Source organism: Nannobrachium achirus (assembly GCF_963921795.1).
Source record: "Nannobrachium achirus genome assembly, chromosome: 19".
NCBI classification, from domain to species: Eukaryota; Metazoa; Chordata; class Actinopteri; order Myctophiformes; family Myctophidae; genus Nannobrachium; species Nannobrachium achirus.
The window spans coordinates 39,835,191-39,855,670 of record NC_137826.1 but is presented as its reverse complement, the minus strand read 5'-3'; the positions used below and the strand labels follow the sequence as shown (position 1 = coordinate 39,855,670).

General features: G+C 44.2%; 1 protein-coding gene across 1 annotated transcript in view; it reads right to left on the bottom strand.

Annotated features, from left to right (window-relative positions):
- Positions 1 to 20,480, bottom strand: part of LOC308304331 (neurobeachin-like) — a gene marked incomplete at both ends in the record, with an annotated part of 237,983 nt that overhangs the window by 52,792 nt on the left and 164,711 nt on the right. Inside the window, 12 exon segments of the mRNA XM_080748915.1 lie at positions 654 to 834; positions 3,029 to 3,118; positions 4,318 to 4,341; positions 5,103 to 5,256; positions 6,012 to 6,232; positions 8,008 to 8,448; positions 10,026 to 10,385; positions 10,730 to 11,119; positions 16,001 to 16,193; positions 16,798 to 16,921; positions 17,344 to 17,425; positions 18,146 to 18,254. Of these exon segments, the coding sequence (XP_080605041.1) occupies positions 654 to 834; positions 3,029 to 3,118; positions 4,318 to 4,341; positions 5,103 to 5,256; positions 6,012 to 6,232; positions 8,008 to 8,448; positions 10,026 to 10,385; positions 10,730 to 11,119; positions 16,001 to 16,193; positions 16,798 to 16,921; positions 17,344 to 17,425; positions 18,146 to 18,254 (2,369 nt within the window).

Sequence of the window (20,480 nt, the reverse complement as noted above, 5' to 3'; positions counted from 1 at the left end):
TCTACCCCTGGTGATAATAACATGCACCTTGCATCCACAGAGTGAGTCCAGATGTTAACTAGTCAGATCACATTTACACCTGCCATTAAAATGCATCACTGGCCCATATGCACCGACTTTAAAATGATTGTCAAAAGGCTGATTTATGCGATCGCATAATCACGTTTTTCTGGAGGGTCTGAAATTTGTACATTCATTGTGTGCATGTTGTGAGTATACAATGTTAGTTTGCATGTACAAGAAGTTGTCTTAATCCATCTGTGACCAACCACGCTGCCCTATAAAGCCACAGTGCAGTAACTACGTAAATAATGTTTACAGTGTTTCAATTGGCCAGCCAAATGGGTTATTGGTAATATAACTGATATTGCACTTATTATATATGTTCTACACATAATTGTTCATCCCCCAAAATAACGAAGGCTAATTTGACTTTTGAGACAAATAAATAAGTCACTTTGCCCAAAAACAAAGTTACTGCACGGCAGGGGGCGGTGTTCTTCTTTCACCCCTCAAATGTTCTGCGTTTCTAGTACCGCTGTTGGAATGCGACCAGCCGGGGACCCATGTTCATGCCAGGTGTAAAGGTCTGTGGTGTTTTTTTTAAAGAAAAGGTTAATAAAGAAGAGAAAAAAAGTCAAACTCACACATACCCAGTCGGAGGCATTGCCTCATCAGCCCGCCGGACGACATGTTCTTCTCCGCCTCGATCTCGCTGAAGTTCAGGGAGCTAGCGAACACCAACACGTCCACCATGGCCATGAGGCGCGACAGGAAGGTGACCGCCGTCTCTGAGGACATGCCCTGCGTCGCCTCGATGTTCTCCAGCTCCGTCTGCGCGGGAAAAAGGGGTGAAGGAGGGAGAGGGGAGGAGAGGGGAGGCACTGTCAAATGGCTCTCACTAGCTAGCAACACACGCGCGCCGCGAGCGTGCACGCCGCTGACACACTGAGATGCATCCATGCTCTTCCCGTTGGCGTTAAGAAAGGAGATGGAAGGTAACGGTGTAGTCTCTGTCGGTGGGCGACAAGAAGCGTCTTAGAGATGCTATAATGCAGCTGAAGATTGGGTTTGGGCACGTGCCGTCGTTTATTGTCATGTCATACGGACAGTGGTGGGAAAAGTACTCACATTGTTTACCTAAGTAAAAGCATCAATACTGCAAAGTAGAAATACTCTGTTACAAGCAAAAGTTAGGAATTCAAAATTTACTTGAGTAGGTACAAAAGTATTGGCATCAAATTGTACTTAAAGTACAAAAAGCAAAAGTACTCATTATGCAGAATGTCCCATTTAAAGTTTTCAAATGTATAGAAATCATTTGAAAATGGCACATCTACAAGCTCAAAATGGGTCGCATCGCAACGCATTGTGAGCATGTAGATCGGCTATTTTCAGTAGGCCAAAATGTACCGGTATATAGGGCTGAAGTTTATTTAATGTAGATTTTGGTCATTATTACAAAATCTACAGTACATTAAATAAACCTCAGCCCTATATACATTTTAGTAACTAAAGTTTTTAAATAATTGTAATGGAGAAAAAGTACAATATTTGGATCCAAGATGTAGTGGAGTAGAAGCAAAAGTATTGGAAATTGGAAATACTCAAGTAAAGTACAAATAACTCAAAAGTGTACTTAAGTACAGTACTTAAGTAAATGTACTTAGTTACTTTACACCGTATGCAGTGGAGTAGCAGCCTTCGTTCGGTCAGCATGCTGGTAAGTGAACGTGTTTCGCCAAACTTGTATGGTAGAAACGGGGCAAAATGGAAGTGCTTTGAACGACATACAGGAAGTACGGGTGGACGGACGGAAGGACAGCCTGATGGCACACAGGTAATGGGCACAGTGGGAGGAGAGCGGTGGTAGCAGGATGGACTCAAGGCCTCAGTGGTGGGAGCGGTTCACAGGCAAAGTGGGTCGGTGGCAACAAAGTTGAAGTTCTATTAGACTACTCACGTGTGCGTACCGACCTATATCTCAATAACCACATTTTCATTCTATGCCCGTGTTGTTTTAAAGGGAAACTAGGTAACTTTAAGACTGTTTTATATATATCGTCGTTGTCGAGCGGAAACCTCGTATCTCCAAGTTTCAAATTTGCACGTTCTTTCGCAAAGTAAAGCCCTTATTCATCATGCAAGGCCGTCGTACAAAAGTAGTGAAAACAGCCGATCTACAAGCACACAACGCCTCGCGGTGCGAGGCGTTGTGTGCTTGTAGATCTGCTGTTTTCACTAGTTTAAATCATTTTTAAAATGATAAATTCAAAACAAACGGTTTTGGACATACAAGGTTTCCACCCGACAACGACGATATGTATATGAATAATTTAGCAGTCATTTCCCTCTATCAGCCACTATATTGTTGTGCTGGGGTGTTTCCTTGCAGAAAGACACATCCCTCTGGCTGTATTTTGGTTTTGTTCCACTGTTTATGTTGACATTCCACTGTTAAATGTTGCCATTCAGGGTCAGGGGGAACTGGCCAGAGCTCTTAATTGCTCCCTTTAAACTTCAAAGGGGTTGTGAACTGAGGTAATTGATTGGGCCATACAAGTGTCAAGTGCTCGTTAGTGATCTCTCTTATCAACAAAAGTTGATAAGACAACTAACTACCTGTTTGATGCCTGTCATAGAGGGGAGGAGGAGGCGGGAACGTGTTTGTATTCACACAGACTTGCCTAGTTCCCCTTTAAAATTTGGATCCAGTGTGCAGCAGGTTGTTTAGACCCTGAAGTGAACTGCTGTTGCTATAGCGTTCTCCATGTCCCTTATAGACCAGGTAAAGGATGTGAGGAGTTGGAGTGAGAAGGAAGAGGAGAGGCAAAGTGCAGCTCCATCACGAGGAAAGAGAACTTGTGCACAAACAAGTTGTGGGTATAGTGTAAAGACACACACAGTGAGGTGAGGTGAGGGACAAGAAGGGGATTTGGGGGGGGGGGGGGGTGGGGTTGGTGCTCTTTAGGTCTTTCTGGTGATTACATTAGGGATAACCGGGGAGGGGTTCTTTAATTTTACCCACCTCTCCGCCCCCCGCGCCTCCGCCCCCAGGCACTGGGGTCACCTCCTCGCCCTTTGACCCCCTCTGGGGTCCAGCTCCTCCCGCCTCCTTCTTTAGGACGTCGATACAGAAGGGGACAGGCTTAGGTCAGGTTGAAACCCCTCCCATTCCCTTCAGCAGCGTCATCATCGTCTTTAAATCAGTGAGCTTATCGTCGTTGTCGAAGTTTCAACTTTGTACGTTAATTTTTTTTCTTTTCGTAAAGTACAGCCCTGCTTCACTATACAAGACTGTCGCAAAAAAACTGTGAAAATAGCAGATACAGTATACAAGCACACAACGCCTCGCGGTGCGATGCGTTGTGTGCTTGTAGATCAGCTATTTTCACAATTTTAAATCATTTTAAAAATTACAAATGCGAAACCGTTTTGGACGTACAAGGCTTCCACCCGACAACGCCGCTATAGAGGAGCCTCCCTCGCCGTTTCCTCTCATAATGCTCTTTCCTTACACTACTTCCTCTCGATGCAGTAAAGTCACCAGTGTTAATTTAAAGACCCGTTCCTTTTGTTTTTGTTTGGTTAATGTCATGAAAGATAAGCTGTAGTTTTTCTGCTAATGACTGTGGGTGAAGGCAGTGAAATAATTATTTTAGCCAAAAGATGGCGATGCACCCCAGGGTATAGCATCATAAGACTGGTGTAGTTAGGAATAATACCATCAGCGACTCTGATGACATCACTGAAACTCACCTGAGCGTGTCATCAGGTGAGTGAGCCAGAAAAAAACATATCTTACAGGCTCTTTAACATAGGGTTTTAGTAAAATATGTCTCTTCCGACTATAGCACAAACTGAATCCAGGTTTGACGGACAATCTGTGGTGTCCTCCAACAATGAGGATGTAACTGGCCTCTAGCTTGTTGCTCTGTAAAGGGTACTGTAAAGGAACTTAAACCACACCAGGGTACACGTGGGAAGGGATAAATTAACACTGCAGATTTTACCGTTTCGACCATTCTCTTTCTTTCGGTCTACTCTGCGCCCAAACGTACATTACACACCAGCCGGCATATTGGCTATTGAGACCCGATCAGTAGAGAGGGAATGTGTTTTAGTCTGTAGGCATATTAATTGTATGTATTGAATTGCTTTAATTGGCTGCAGAGGAAGACAATGATGTATAGAAACACTATGGATGTCACACAGGCATGGGTTAGTGTCACCGTCACAATGGTAAAGAAACCAGTGCAGAGTTTTAGTAGCAAAGACAGAAGACAACGTGAGCGAGAGGAAGAAACCACAACTTACAGTGTTGGCATTACTCTTAGAACTCTGCACATGCAAACAACAAAACAGACAAAAACAGACGCCAAAAAGACAAGGAAACAGAATAACACAGAGAGAAAAAAAGGAAAAGAAAAAAAGAAAAGAAAAAAGGAAGCTGGTTAAATTAAACAACATTCTCAAAGTAAAGAGGTCATTAATTAACTGACGGGTTAGAAAAGAGACTAAAATTAGGTGAAAAAAAGAAAAAAAGAAAGAACTTTCAGAGTCATAATATCACAACTAATAGCAGTGTTAATTAGACTGTTAAAAAGATATACAGATGAGAGGAACCAAGTACAGGATGTCAGTAAAGAGAAGTTTAATTTACCCCTTTATTTATACGATTGACCAAAATAAGCAAACCTTGCCGAGTTAATCAGTAAATGAAAATCTATCCAATTGCACCCTGGCCACAATATAACTTCCGGTTGGTTCTAGCGGAAGTGGCGGAAGTGCTGCGTTTAACGGACGTTACATCATGCGTTGCAGTCTTCCGGTGAAATTCTCACGGAGGAAATTGAACGGTCTCTGCCTGATATTGTCACCAGGCTTTTTTCTTCGCAGATGAGTAAGCCTGGCTACGCGAGGCTAATCCAATTGAGAGGTGGATCTGATCATGATTGGATGATCTTAAACCTTCCTAATCATGTCTGATCAAATGTGCAGATCAATTTGTCTCATCATTGACGAGAGGTTAGATTTTTGTAACTTTTACATTAACGGCGCGCCCCACTCCCACCACAGGGGGGCAGAGCAGAGCCACTTACAGAGGGGGAGGTGGCGGCGGACAGGAGAGGCAGGATGCCTCCGCAGGCGATGATGATGTTGTCCACCATCTGGGAGATGAGATGGATGGTGTTGTGGACAAAGATGATGTTCTCGTTGCTGTTCACGAAATCCATCACCGACTTGGTGGAGTGGCTGAGGAGAAAGAGAAGGAGAACAGTTTGGGTTGGATTTGTCAACCGAGGCGGCTTCAAGTCATTCCTGTCCTTGTTGAGAGGTTATTCATACTGATGTCCTCGGTTGAGCATATTGTCACTGTCCGGCAGAAACCTCGTATCTCCAAGTTTCAAATGTGTATGTTTTTTTTTTTTTTTGCTGCTTCACCCTACTAGACTGTCACACAAGACTGGTGAAAATAGCTGATCTACAAGCACACAATGCCTCGTGGTGCGAGGCGTTGTGTGCTTGTAGAATGGCTATTTTAGCTAGTTAAAATCATTTTTAAAATGATAAAAACGGTTTTGGACATACAAGGTTTCCACCCGACATACAAGGTTTCCACCCGACAACATTACAGTAAAATGTAATTTTAACATTTTCTCTGCATCAAGTTTTCGGCGCTTGCTGAGGCTGACTTTTGCAGCTGCTTTGAATGAGTTGAATGAGCAGTTTTCCCTTCCTGGATGATTATTCATGTAATAGTAATGTAATTAGGCCAAAGGTAAGATAATAACTTAATTCTGTATAATATATATTTTTGTTTGATTGGTGGGCCAGGCAAAATTGTGCCATGGGCCGGGAAGTGGCCCGCAGGCCTGAGTGTGAGTATCACTGATATAAGGGACAAATGCAAGTATCTGACAATGTATAAAGCCTCTATCTTTCAAATGGATGGTCGCGTGTGGACCAGGATTATAGAAAATCTGTCTCCCTCAGGGCTCGCTGCTCACCTCCTCCACACGTGCACGTCGGTCTCCAGGGCGAACAGCAGGTCGGTCAGCAGCCTCTGGTGCATGGGCGACCACTTGAACTCGGGGATGCGAAACATGGTGGTGCGCGGCCCGGGGCTGAACTGGCGCCGCTGCTCCTCCGTCATGGGCATCCCCCGGAAGCCCAGGTCCACGCGGAGGTCACGCTCCAACTGCGCCGCCACGCTGCGACCATGGAGGGCCTAACAGCAGCAGAGAGAGAGAGAGAGAGAGAGAGAGAGAGAGAGAGAGAGAGAGAGAGAGAGAGAGACGAGGGCTAATAAGTGAAAGAGAAAATGCTGTTCATAGGTCATAGATTCGGTGGGATATTTGTAGTCCAACCAGTTATTACAGTTGCGCTGTCTGACGTAAGAGAAAAGAAAAAAGACAATAAAGACTAGTCTTCATTGACTGCCAAATCCAGGTCCCCCTGACCTTTCTATTGTAAATATTAAACAATATACATTTATTTTGCATTGTATTTTATGCCATTCAATGTTATTATGAGTTAAAAAAGGACCCCAATTGAAACAAGCCCAAAAGCTTTCTTGAGGTGTTTATCCTTTTAGCTGACCTTGTACCAGTGAACTGTACTGTCATGGAACTGTACCCTTTCCTATAACTTCTAATAAAGTCTTCAATCAATCAAACTAAGACAACAAGAACTCAGTCACACCGTCAGTCATACAGTCACAACAGGAGGGAGTAGAGGCTAAACACTGTTCATTTTTTTGGAGTGGTGCTAGCCTACTTAGTTGCCTGAGGTCCCCCAGGGCTCCATACTGTTTTCATTGTCTACTACAAGCTCAAAACGCTTTGTGTTACAACACAGGGCGGACATTTTCATTAAACGTCTTCCCCCCAGCCAGGATAGGATTCATGGGCAGAAACGCACTGTTGCACTGACATCTATGGGGTTGAAAGTTCCCCAGGCTGTTACCTCATAGATTGGAATGAAATCCAAAGTCCAACAGAGAGAAACTTTCAAGGGAGTTTCAGGACTCTCTAAAATGTCCTGCCTGATCATTTTATAGGTGAGGATGAGATGCTGTTTGTCTTTTAGATTTTAGGCGATCTCACCGTCGCACTCCTGATCAGATGCAGATGGCTCTCTAACGGCCTGGTAAACATGCAGCAGCTTTGTACACTGTCAAATTAATCAATGACAACACTTTAAAAACACACATACAGTGTTTGTTTCACTATATTTGTGAGGACATCAACATTTTAGGATGACAATATTACACATTTTTATGTTTGTTTTTGCCATTATTGACCCTGTGCAATAATGGCAATAATGTGTAAACCAGGCATAACTTCAACCCTAACACCAGAACCTAAGCTCTAAATGCTTAAACCAAAAACTATTCCCAACCTGAATCCACCAGGAATTCACCATTAAAACAACTATATCGTCTCTGTCGGGTGGAATGTCCAAAACTGTTACTTTTCAGGATCGAAGTTGAAAAATCAAACCTCGGTTCGAAGTGAAGCGGTGAACTTTTATTCTATGTGTTCTAGAGCTATGAAATCTGTGTTCTAGATTCTACTTTCTATGTTCTTTAGTTCTATATTTTTATGAATTCTGAATGAATGAATGATTTTATCTGGAGGGCCAAATTGTCATGTGAAGCTTGACCAATCCTCAAGTCTGGACGCACGATACACACAAAGCCACTCCTTGGAAGCGTCTTTCACCGCTTCAAAAATAGCAAAAGCAGCAGATCTACAAGCTCACGCTTGCAGATCTGCTGCTTTTGCTGCGTGTGACGCTCTCGTATGATCAAGTAGGGCGCTAATTTACGAAAACAAAAACAAACCAAAAAACACAAAAAGTAAAAATACAGAGGTTTCTGCACGACAGCAATGACATACCGGTACTTGTGGGGACATTTGGCCCTCACAAGTATACAAATACAAGTACACACACACACACACACACACACACACACACACACACACACACACACACACACACCTGTGTGGTGGCGGTGGTCTGGATCTTCTTGATGCCGTCCTTCTCCTTGCCGTCGTCTGACCTCTCCGTGTCGGAGGTGGTGCTGGCCGTGTCGGCCTTGTTGAGTCCCGCTCCCGCCTCGCCCTCGGCCCCGGGCGCCGCCTCTCCCTCGGCGCCGAGGCTCTGGGCCTGGGCCTGCAGGGCCTGGGCCTTCAGGCTCTCCGCCTCGGCGGCTATGGAGCTGATGTCGGCCAGGGGGCTCTGGATCTTGAAGGGCCCGTCCTCCGGGAGCCCCCCGGAGGAGCCGTGGCCCTGCGCCCCATGGCTCAGGTCAGAGCCGCAGCTGGTCATGTGGGCCAGGAGGCTGAGGTCGTCGCTGGCGCTCAGGGCGGGCTGCTGGTCCGGGCTGGGCAGGACCAGCGGGTCCGTGGACGCCAGCGCCGGGAGAAGCTTCTCGTCCACCTTTGCGGAAATTAGAATGGTGTTCGTAATTGGTTAGAATGAATGTTGTAGCTGTCAGGAACATTGTGTTATTTGACCTGCTTGTTTGCTCTGTAGGGCAGTGTTTCTCAAACGTTCACATTTCAAGGTCTCCCCTTAACTCTGACAGTGTACAAATGGAACCAAATGAACCTGTTAGGGTTCATTTGGTTCCATTTGTACACTGCCAGAGTTACAGACTTGTATGGGTCATTTTAGACCCCCCCTAAAGGAACCCATAGAGTCCCTGGAATCCACTTTGAGAACCACTGCTGTAGGGAACACATGGTACCATACACTTAATGTAGAAATAAAGACATACAAATAAAGTGTAATTAAATTAAATGTGGCATTAAGTCATACACAATGCATCTCTTGCGTCTAAAGACCTACTGTATAAAACCTGTGTTTGTCATTCATTTCCTTTGGAAAGGTGACATTTAGCACCACATACCCAAAGGGACCTGACTACGTTTTAGCACCCAGTAACATTTGATGCTAATGCTCAAGCTTGATAAATGTAAAGTACTGTAATATTTGACTCTAATGCTAATTATTCCATTGGATAACAGGTCAGCGCATCAGAGCTAAAAGGAGGTCAGAGCTTTTTATTTTATTTTTTTGGTCTGTGGGGACACACAGCCTAAATGTAGCTGCTATAGAAGGTTTGTGAGATATGTCTGGGTAGCTCAGCTCTTCTTGGCTATGGCAAGTCATGTGGTTAGTACTGGGAGCTAATGGTAGGTGTGGCACTCCACCTCAGCATTCCATCTCCCAGGGGTCCAAAACATTGTAAACGGGCTGATACACTACCACGTTCTTGGCTGATACCGACAATAAGCCTCTTCGACCTACTTACTTATGTAATGCATAGCGACAGAAAACCTTCAAGATGAATCAGAGCATTTGGCAATTATTATTTTTCTTTGGGATAAGTGGGCAGCCAGCTACCATCTAAGTTAGTAGGGAAATTGAGAGTGACACACAATAACAGAGACAGAGATACAATATAATACATTTGTTTGGGTACTCCATTACATTTCAAAGAAAAAAGTTGTACTTTGGACTCTACTACAGTTTTAGGCAGGGACAAAGTATTCTATGAATTTAAGTGTCAGGGAAATGGCATTTTGGTCATTTTAGTTTCAGTCTGAAATGGAAGCCAGTATGTTTCTAAACCAATCGGGTGGGAGCGGAGCAGTTTGTTGCCATTGGCGGATTTCTGCAAAAACACAACGCTCCATTCCCATTGCAAAGCATTGGCATAACCCGCCCACATAGGTAGAATTAAAGTTTGGTGTGCCCTTAGTGTATATTTCTTTGCTGTACTGTACATGGACTGTCAGTACAGTGGTTCTCAAAGTGGATTCCAGGGACTCTGTGGATTCCTTTATGGGGGTCTAAATTGACCCATACAAGTCTGTAACTCTGACAGTGTACAAATGGAACCAAATGAACCCTGACGGGTTCATTTGGTTCCATTTGTGCACTGTCAGAGTTAAGGGGAGACCTTGAAATTTGAGAAACACTGTGTCAGTAGGTCCATAATAAGTCTGTACCTTGGGGAAGAGGAAGCCGTTGTTGCTGGGGACGCTGTCCTTCTCGTCGGCCAGGGTGATGAGGGGTCCCATGTTGCCGTCGTCCTCCAGGCTGACCCCCGACAGCCCCGACAGGCTGGACACCATGCCCACGCCCACGCCAGAGCCCGCCGACGGCTCATCTTTGGAGGGCGCCACCAGGCTCCCGTTCAGGTTCTGGACCACGGCGCAGTAGGCGCTGTCCAGGAGTGAGTCCACCTCCACCAGGGGTCCGTTCTCCATCCCTACGCCTCCTCCTCCTCCACCCACCACCACGCTGCCCACCACCAGGCCCTCTGGAGACAGGTCCAGGTCATCCAGCTTCACCTCTGTGGCCTCCACCTTGTAGGATGACAACATGACCCACAAAAGATGACAACATGACACACAATAGATTTTTCTTTTCTTTTTTAATACTTCAAATAGCCGATCTACATCGACACGGTGTGAGCTTGTAGATCAGCTATTTGAATTATTTAAAAATGTTTTTCAAAATAGTAAAAAAAAGTTTAGGGGTTTAGGGTTTAGCTTGACGAAAATAGGTCCCAATAAGTTTTGCACAAATGACTCATTAATGATGATGTTAAGATTACTTTGGCGCAGTTTGTATTATTTATTATTATTATATTATTTAAATATTTTCGAAATAAAGAAAAAAATGAAATAAAAAAGGGGGGTAAGCAAACCTTCTCGGCCTTTATGTCCACCAGCAGGTCGTGCACCTCCACCCGGACCCCGGCGGGTCCGACGGTGCCGCTCTGCTCGCCGCCGGCCGTCAGGGCCTCTCCGTCGGGCCGCTTCACCGCGCCGTCGGCCAGCAGGTTGCGGGAGGAGTCCACGGCGCCGCCGGCTCCGCCCGCGCCCTCGCCGTACTCCGCCTCGCTCTCGGGCGTCTGCGTCTGCGAGTTGTCGTCCATCTCCAGGCCGCCGTTGACCACGGGGGCGCCGGGCGTGGCCGACAGGCCCGAGATGGTGGAGACGGAGCCCTTCTTGCCCTTCTTCATGTTCTCCTCCTCCTGCCGCTGGTACTCCTCATACATCTTGGCCAGGTACTCCTTGTGGGCCTCGTAGGTCACCTGGACACCAGGATTTACCCATTTAGACCGGGAACGCATTATATTAAGCATTATTTTATGCTTTAACTATTTAAAATAGCAGATATACTAGCTCACAGTGCGGCACTGCTGCAAGCTTGTAGATCTGCTATTTTTCTAAATCTTGAAAATGTGTGCAAGTCTTTGAATATGACAAATCCTTCGTATGTTTTTTGAAAAACCTATGTTTCTATGTCAGTGGTGCTTAAACTTTTTCTTGTCAAGGACCCCCAAAATTACATGTATTTGGCCGCGGACCCCATCTCAAAATATGTTGTTCCAGGGACCACCTAGAAGCAAATATTTGAGTTACAAAAAAAGATATATTCAAAGATTTGCAAAAAAAAAAGAAAATGATTTTTCAAAAATTGTAGATCTACAAGCTCGCATGTGAGCTTGTATATCTGCTAATTTTCAATAGTTAAAGCATTAAATAATTCTAGGCCTAAATTTAAAGCAACAATAAAATCCTTAAAGGAGTAGTTCACCCCCAAAATGACTTTTTTTTCTATTGATTAGTCACGCTATGGAGACTAGAGTTCAATAATATTTTTTGGTTTTTGTTGCATTCCTAAGACAAAAATTTGATTCGAGTAAATTTACCCCCATTGATTCTGGATGGGGACCCGTTTCGAAATGGGTCCCCCTCCGGAACGAATGGGGGTAAATTTGTAAATTTATTGTTACTGTAGGCTATACGGTATGTGCGTTGGCTCTCGCCAATGTGCCTGGCACTTTGGCTGACTGGTCAGCGTGCATACCTGGCGTATCGGGGCTCCGGGTTCGCCTCCCGGCCGTGACGCTACATTGGTGGCAGCGGTGCAGAGGGGAAGCATTCATCCCCGGCGGCGGTGCAGGCCTGCCCGGCTAGTAGTCGACGACTGTTCCCCCCTGGTTGTGTTTGCACCCCCCGGTTTCAAAGTCGATCTTAGATCCTGGCCGGCGCGCGTGGTCGCGCTTCCAGATAGAGGGGACGACTGTAGGCTATACGGTATGTGCGTTGGCTCTCGCCAATGTGCCTGGCACTTTGGCTGACTGGTCAGCGTGCATACCTGGCGTATCGGGGCTCCGGGTTCGCCTCCCGGCCGTGACGCTACATTATCACATTTTTGTGCGACAAAAAACTAAAAATATTATTGAACTCTAGTCTCCATGGCATGACTAATCAATAGAAAAAAAGTCATTTTGGGGGTGAACTACTCCTTTAATATTCTAATATGCAATTTCTGTGAAACAGCGTGAAAAGAGTCCCCACACACTAGCTCTGTTTGTAATCTTGTACTGTAGATGGACTTTGTTCAGTGTGTGATACACTTCCATAGAGGACATGCTGACTTCTGTGGACTGAGAATTTGAATCCACGTGGACAGGAGGAGGACGTAAGAGAGGACAGATGATCGACTATCTCTGGACGGCCTTCCTGCCCTGTCATTTGGCCCTTGAGCCCTCCAAAAATGGACAACACCAAAGGCCAAGTAAGTGGCATTGCACCTAAAATGACGAAAGTCTATCCAGTTTGCAGCTGTGTAGTGCAGTATGGGGCTGTTAAGTCTGACATCATTTTGTAGGCAGAGGAGAACTTTTGGGGCCAAAAGGCCCCAGCGCCCGTGAATCTTTTTACTATTTTTACTATTTACAAATTTTTCTTCGCTTTGTTGTTGACAGGAAAGTGGTAGGATTATTAATAGTAGTTTATTTTTGTCTCAGATCTGTTGAAATAGCGAGGGACAGATATTGATAATAAATCTGCTTGGAGGTCTGACTACAAAATGATGTCACGGCTTAAAAGCCCCATAGCAACTATCAGAGCTCTCAGAAGCTAGTCAATGACGTCAGTCATAATCTATATTTGCCAGAGGTGAAAACGAAAACAGCTGCCGAGGTGTTGACAAGAAGGGATTTCACAGGTCTCCTAGCAACAGTAGGATGCTTAAAACGTCTTTAAGGGAGGAGGGGGGTGGGGGGGGAAGGTAGGCCAGGAAATGATCAGCGGTCACCTACACAACAACAGGCGCTATCGACATGACGGAGGGAAAAGGGTTGCTATAATTAGCACCAGCTAATCAATAACGTCTTAAAAGCCCAGCACTCCCTCTGTTTTTGGAGGTTAGCTGAATGACTATGACACAGTACTTTAAAACGTAGTAGTAGTAATAAGGATGATGATAACAACAACAACAACAACAACAATAATAAAAATAATAATAATTCCTGAATAAAGAATTTTATCATGTACAGTATATATTTCTCATGTGCCCTAGTAGGTCATATAGAGAGAAGTCTAATCAATATCTGTCAATACCCACTGATCTATAACTCACTGGCTCGCTTTCTGAGCTTGCGTCAAGCAGCTGTATCGATATTGTCCACAAATCAACACACTGTTAGCGAGGAGGTGGCTCATGAGGCCACGTAGCGCGGTAACAGGTTTCAATCACAGCAGGCCGATCAGACGTCAATAACCAGCCACACTTCCACTAAAGGTCACTTTCCCATGAACGCCGGGAGATCTGACCGATCAATTTCTACATCCACCGACACCGTTTGAGGAGGAGCGATCCGGAGAAAATCAACAAACTGTTAAAATTCACAGATATTTCATGCCGTTGGTGGCAAAAGTATAGGCTAATAGTCAGGTAAATACTCCAAAGTACAAATCTACGAAAGGACATTTTCAGAAAGTGTCAGAAACTTTCTAAAAGTGAAAATAGCAGATCTACAAACTCACAACGTGCGGGATTCATAATATATTTTTTGCTAGTCCCATCCTAGCAATGTATTGTAATCAAAAGTACAGTATTATTTAAAATGTAGCGCAGTAATTAGCTTGCAAAAAAAACAAAAAAAACTTAAAGGCCCACTTCACCTCTGGGACAACCAGATCTTATTTTATTGTTGTTTGGGACACAAGTTATTTTGTGTGTTCAATCTGTGTTTTGAGATATTTTAGTATTTCAGCATGACTAGTGATGCATTTTGCATCATATGATGCAGCATGATGCATCATATGATGCAAAATGTACTTAGTTACTACTAGTAGTTACTGTCCAGCAGTGTTTGGAGGTATGTACTGTATAGCGTAATCAAACAGACAATAAGACGTTCCTTATAAGTAGTTCCACAATAAATTCTTCACCTCCTACACAGCACTGCCAGTGCAGCCAAGACGGGCACTTAACGTCGCTGTGTTAATAAATTGTGTTTCTGTCTACAGCCAGTGTCCTTGAAATGAAAACCTCTGGGAGCAAAAGCGTGTGAAGGAAACCTTGACTTTCCATGGTAACACTGCAGAGCACATGATTCGCCTTAATAAATCATTCAGCCTCTCCTGGTGGTGTACGTGGGAAGAAAACCAGACAGCGTGCTGGTGAAATAACGTCCCCACCTTCCTTCCCGCTCCGTCGCTCTTTCTCTCTCTTGTCCCTGTTTCAACTCAGTGGCGCTCTTGACCCCCATCTCTCTGTATGAGCCAGCGATCCATTTCAAGGCGACGTTACTTAAAGGACGACTTCACCCATTTTCAACCTATCTTCATACAATTGGCCCTCGCTACTAATGCTCTTTTTTCCTATCCGGTCTGTGTCTCAAGAGGAGGGCTGTGGACAGTTCAGAAACCCGCCTACCAGTGACATCATCGTGTCATTTAGACATTTTACAAGAGAATGTGTTAATGACGTCAGACTTTGGTTCTCTATTGGTTTTATCATTTTGATAATTGTGCAACACTGTATTTACATGTTTATTATCAACCAGTGGCCATATAGGCTATGAATACTGTTATTGTGGTTCCCCTAACAGAGCATCATCTGGGGATGCCCAATTGCCCATATAAGGACCTTTATTTTATTGTATCCTTTATTAATATATAATATCGGACCAGTTACCCATATATGGAGATCCCTGATACCCATATATGGAGATCCATGTATATGGAGATATGCTATGAGACCCCAGATATGCTTACTCTAGACTAGGGTTTGAATTCTGGGTTTTAGGGCTGAAATTATCCTCTCTCGAGGCAAAACTTGTGGATTGTAGCTACTACTATAAATGTAGATATGCAAGCCACTACTCAGCATACAGGATTCAATGTCATGAGTAAAGCAACAGTGAAACTGTGGCTTGTGATGCAGGGGGACTTAATTGAATTTGTCCGGGTAAAACAAACGAAAGACGTACTGTACTGTATGTATGGTGTGATGGTGTTGTTTTTGTTCTCGCTTCACACACACACGCACACGCACATGCACACGCACGCACACGCACACGCACACGCACACGCACACGCACACACACACACACACACACACACACACAGGGGCGTCACACCAAATTCTGGGCCCTGGGTACAAGGATTCACTGCAGGCCCCCCATGAATGTTAACTATTGAAAAATAGCAGATATACAAGCTCACAGTGCGGCACCGAGTGCCGCGCTGCGAGCTTGTATATCTGCTATTTTTGAAAGATTTTGAAAATGTGTGCAAGAAACCTATGTCAAGGACCCCCAAGATGATATGTATTTGGCCACGGACCCCGATCTCAAAATATTTAGTTCCAGGGACCCCCAGAAGCAAATATTTGAGTTCGAAATGTTCGCTTAAAAAATACATATATTCAAAGATTTTCACACATTTTCACAACTTTTCAAAAATAGCAGATCTACAAGCTCGCAGCGCGGCACTCGGTGCCGCGCTGTGAGCTTGTATATCTGCTATTTTTCAATAGATAAAGTTATTAGGGCCCCTCCACATTGGGCCCCAGTAACTCAGTCCCACTTTCCTACCCCTTGTGACGCCCCTGCACACACACACACACACACACACACACACACACATACACATTACTGCTGTGTGATCCTCACCTTGGAGTGAGCGATGGAGAGGGTGTCCACCCACACCCTCCAGCCACCCCACTCGTACTTGATGGCGTGGTAGAGTAGGATCCTGAAGATGTTGTACACCATCTCAGTGATCTTCTGCTCCTCGGGGTTCTTGGGGTTGATGTAACCCAGGGAGAACATCCAGTCCTGCCACACTGAGCACTGCAGCAAGCACCTGGACCACGGAATATCACAACCAACAATCAGGTATAGAGGAGTAGTAGAGGAAGAGAGGGTTTGCATTTATTGTGACAAACATGATATTGAGAATGAGGTCCACTTTATGTTCTACGGCCCTTTGTATCATGAACTACATCAAAAATGATTGTGTAAAAACCTAGATTTGATATGGTTAAGTGACGCAGAGAGACTTGGATGGATTTTTGAACACAAGATATTTAGACTCGCAGAATATTGGAAAGCAGGGGACAAACAGACAAATAAAACGTATATGTGATGTACCGGTATTTACTTTTGTTTTTGGAACTTCATTTCCTTCTTTCTTTTCTTTTCTTTTCTTTTATTGTTATTTTTGTGCAGTCTCCAGTAAGTGAATGTGGTATTGTTTGGCGTCTTATAATCCCATAAGGGATGGCAAGACACGAACATAAAAACTCATTCATTCATCACAGGAACACACCTCAGGAACACTTTCACCGGCTAATGAATGTGTTAAAAACATTTAACACATTCACCGGCCAAAAAAGGACGTTGTGCCCTGCCACCAAGGACCTACAGTAGATACTGTATGCGTGTGCGTGGTGAGAGTGACACCTTACCGTCGGTTCTCCCGGCTGTTGCTGAACAGTTTGATCATGTCGGAGAGGAACAGTCTCCTCACCTCCATGAGCTCAGCACTGGGGGAAGAGTTCTTCAGCAACGTGGCCACTACCTTCAATATCACTGAGAGAGAGACACACAGAGACAGATATATCAATATTATCTTTTATTGTGATGAAAAAACACTTGCGCTAATCGCATCGTGGAGATTTGATTTATCGTGAAATCGTCCTCCGTCCTCCTATTTTTTGGCAAAATGTTCTGCCCCAGGATAATGGATGTTGGGGATATTTTGATTATCGCGATAACATCGTAAATTGCGATTTCTTTGGTCACAATCGTGGTCACTGGTCACCCATCCCTAAAAGACAGTTCTTGTTTTGTCATTCTTATACTGTAAGGGTAGGGTAAGTGATTTCACTAAAGTTTCAGTTGAAGTTTTCATGCAGGTGACAGGCGTAATTGCCCCCCATTGTTGTACACCATTTCAAAACCAGATGGGTTCAGCTGAGGTACGCTTGGAACTTGTGACTCGGTTGACTTACTGGGGTTCTGTATCTTGACGGTGGAGTCGGGTTCAGGGTGGGGTTTGTGCACCACCTGGGTACACACCTGTTCAGTCAGAATCTATAAGGAGAGATGAGGGACATTATACTGAGCGTAATGACACATTATGTTTCAATGCACTCAATAACAACTTGTTGAAGATAACTCCATACTGATTTACATGCAACACATCTGACTCGCACACGCCTTGCAGAGCCGTGAGGCCCACAGGGGCACGAGCCTACATGTAGGTCCTTTTTCTGTAGCGTGAGGCAATATGATTGTGAAAGTACAATCCCCCAGTCATGATTTACAAGTACAACCCCTGGACATGATGCTAATTTGTCGCAGGGACTTGGATCCCCAATCCAACCCTTGATTCTGAGTGCCAAGCAGGGAGGCATTGGGTCCCATTTTTATAGTAATTATATAGCCGCACATTTAAACAACCAGGTAATTCACTCAAATGTCACACAAAGTGACACTAGATGTAGCCAGCATCATTATTGCAGTTCATCAACCGCAATTACCTCTCTCTGTCAGGAGAGGGAGACAACGGACATATTAACAGAGCAGACTTGAGTTGCAGTGTGTAGGAGACAGGGGTCACCTCGTTTGCACAACCTGTCACAGCTGTGTGTGTGTGTGTGTGTGTGTGTGTGTGTGTGTGTGTGTGTGTGTGTGTGTGTGTGTGTGTGTGTGTGTGTGTGTGTGTATGTGTGTGTGTGTGTGTGTGTGTGTGTGTGTGTGTGTGTGTGTGTGTGTGTGTGTGTGTGTGTGTGTGTGTGTGTGTGTACCTACCTCATACAGTGTGTTGTACGTGGTGACAGACACAGTGTTGGTGTGCATCATAAGCCTCTCTCCCAGCAGCGTGAACAGACTGTGTGTGTGCATGATCTCCACCTTCCTCCTGCAAGGACAACACACACACACGCACACACACACACACACACACACACACACACACACACACACACACACACACACACACACACACACACACACACACACACACATACACACACACAGTAATAGTCAGTAATAACCTAATTTCGGTCTGATGAAATCAAGATCTGGCCGTCATTTCTCCGTGGACAGTCTGGTTGTGACAAGAAGAGAGAGAGAGTAGCCCTGTCAGTTCTCATGTACAGTAGGCAGACTGTTGCCTCCCACACTTTGCAAATCGTCGTTGTCCGATGAAAATCTTGTATGTCCAAAACCGTTAGTTTTGCATTTATCATTTTAAAAATGACTTAAACTAGTGAAAACAGCCGATCTGCAAGCACACAACGCCTCGCGTTGCGAGGCGTTGTGTGCTTGTAGATCTGCTGTTTTCACTACTTTTGTGTCACAGCCTTGTATGATGAAGCAGGGCTTTACTTTGCGAAAGAACGTACACATTTGAAACTTGGAGATACGAGGTTTCCACCCGACAACGACGAAATGCTTCCGTCACACAGTCTGGAGCAGCGGAAGCTCTGACAATGATCAGAGGATAAAGCGAACGTGAGGAGGACCTCCTCCCTGCTTCCGTTTTTAGGGTTAGAATTGCTTTTTAGCTATTGAAAAATAGCAGATCTACAAGCTCACAGTTGTGAAAATGTGTGAAAATCTTTGAATATATGTATTTTTAAAGCAAACGTTTGTAACTCAAATATTTGCTTCTGGGTGGTCCCTGGAACGAAATATTTTGAGATGGGGGTCTGTGGCCATATACATATCACTTTGGGGGTCCTTCACATGAAAAGGTTTGAGAACCACTGATATGGTAGTCTCTCAAGAACAGACTAACTGAGCTCCAGTTAAGTGAAAAGGACATTTTCTTTGACCATGGCTAGCCAGATTGCTGGCATAGAAACATAGGTTTTTTTCAAAAACACACTTATAGAATCAGGTCAAAATTAAAAATGTCACAATTTTTCAAAAATAGCAGATATACAAGCTCACAGCGCGGCACCGCGTTAAAGCATAAAATAATGATACACAATAATGTGTACCCGTTCTAAATCGGTTAAAGCCTAATATAGCCTAGATTAAAGTAATAGAAGCCTATACAGCTTGCTACTGAACAGAAATGTAAATAAAATATAAAAGATCTTTTAAAATATATTTTCGTGAACGGAAATGGCAAACAGATGTCAGCTTCCATTCATGGTTTCGGGAGGTGTAGTTCCAGACTCGGCTTCATTTCAGTGGCTCCGCAGAAGATTTGAACGGGCAACATATCGTCGTTATCGGGTGGAAACCTTGTATCTCCAAGTTTCAAATGTGTGTGTTCTTTCGCAAAGTAAAGCCCTGCTTCATCAGACAAGGCCGTCGCACAAAAGTAGTGAAAACAGCCGATCTACAAGCACACAACGCCTTGTGTGCTTGTAGATCGGCTGTTTTCACTAGCTTAAATCATTTTTAAAATGATAAATGCAAAACGAACGGTTTTGGACATATAAGGTTTTCATCGGACAACGACGATATGATGATGTTGTGTGTTTCCACAGTAAGCCAATAGGAAAGCTGTAACCCAGGACATATTGTCATATTTCATAAAAGTATATTCTGTTATTTATATGAGTGGGTAGGTGGGTGCAATGGAGAGACAAGTGCTCACAGTGTGTTGTGATGCGTTGAGATTGTGTACACCTGCTATATTTAAAAAGAATGTTCGCCTATATTGACATGCCCAAAATAGGGACGTCGGGTTGAAAGTGGTTAAGTCTGTCTATAGGTTTTTATTAAAAAGGTGGTGCCATAGTTTTGTACTTTTTCAGTTTTTCTGTTCCATGTGTCTATGGAGTTAATATTACTCTAGACACCCAGGTGTGGTTATAATATGCAAATATGTCTTCCCTGTGTATTTTTGGTTACTTCCCAAAAGGCCCAATTGAAATAAACCAATATAATGATGTCATAAAAAACATCCCCTCCCCTTTTCACCATCCAGCAACATCTGTGGGTGTGGCTAACTTCAGCTGGGTCAGCGCCCACCTGAAAACCAGGCATACTTAATGAACAGGTGGGTGTGGCCACATAAAAACACAATTTTAACACTTTCTGTACACTTTTTTGAAAAAAATCTTTCTCCAAGTATAATCATAAAACCTGATGATTATGTTGTAGGTGGGAAAAATCACGACATAAT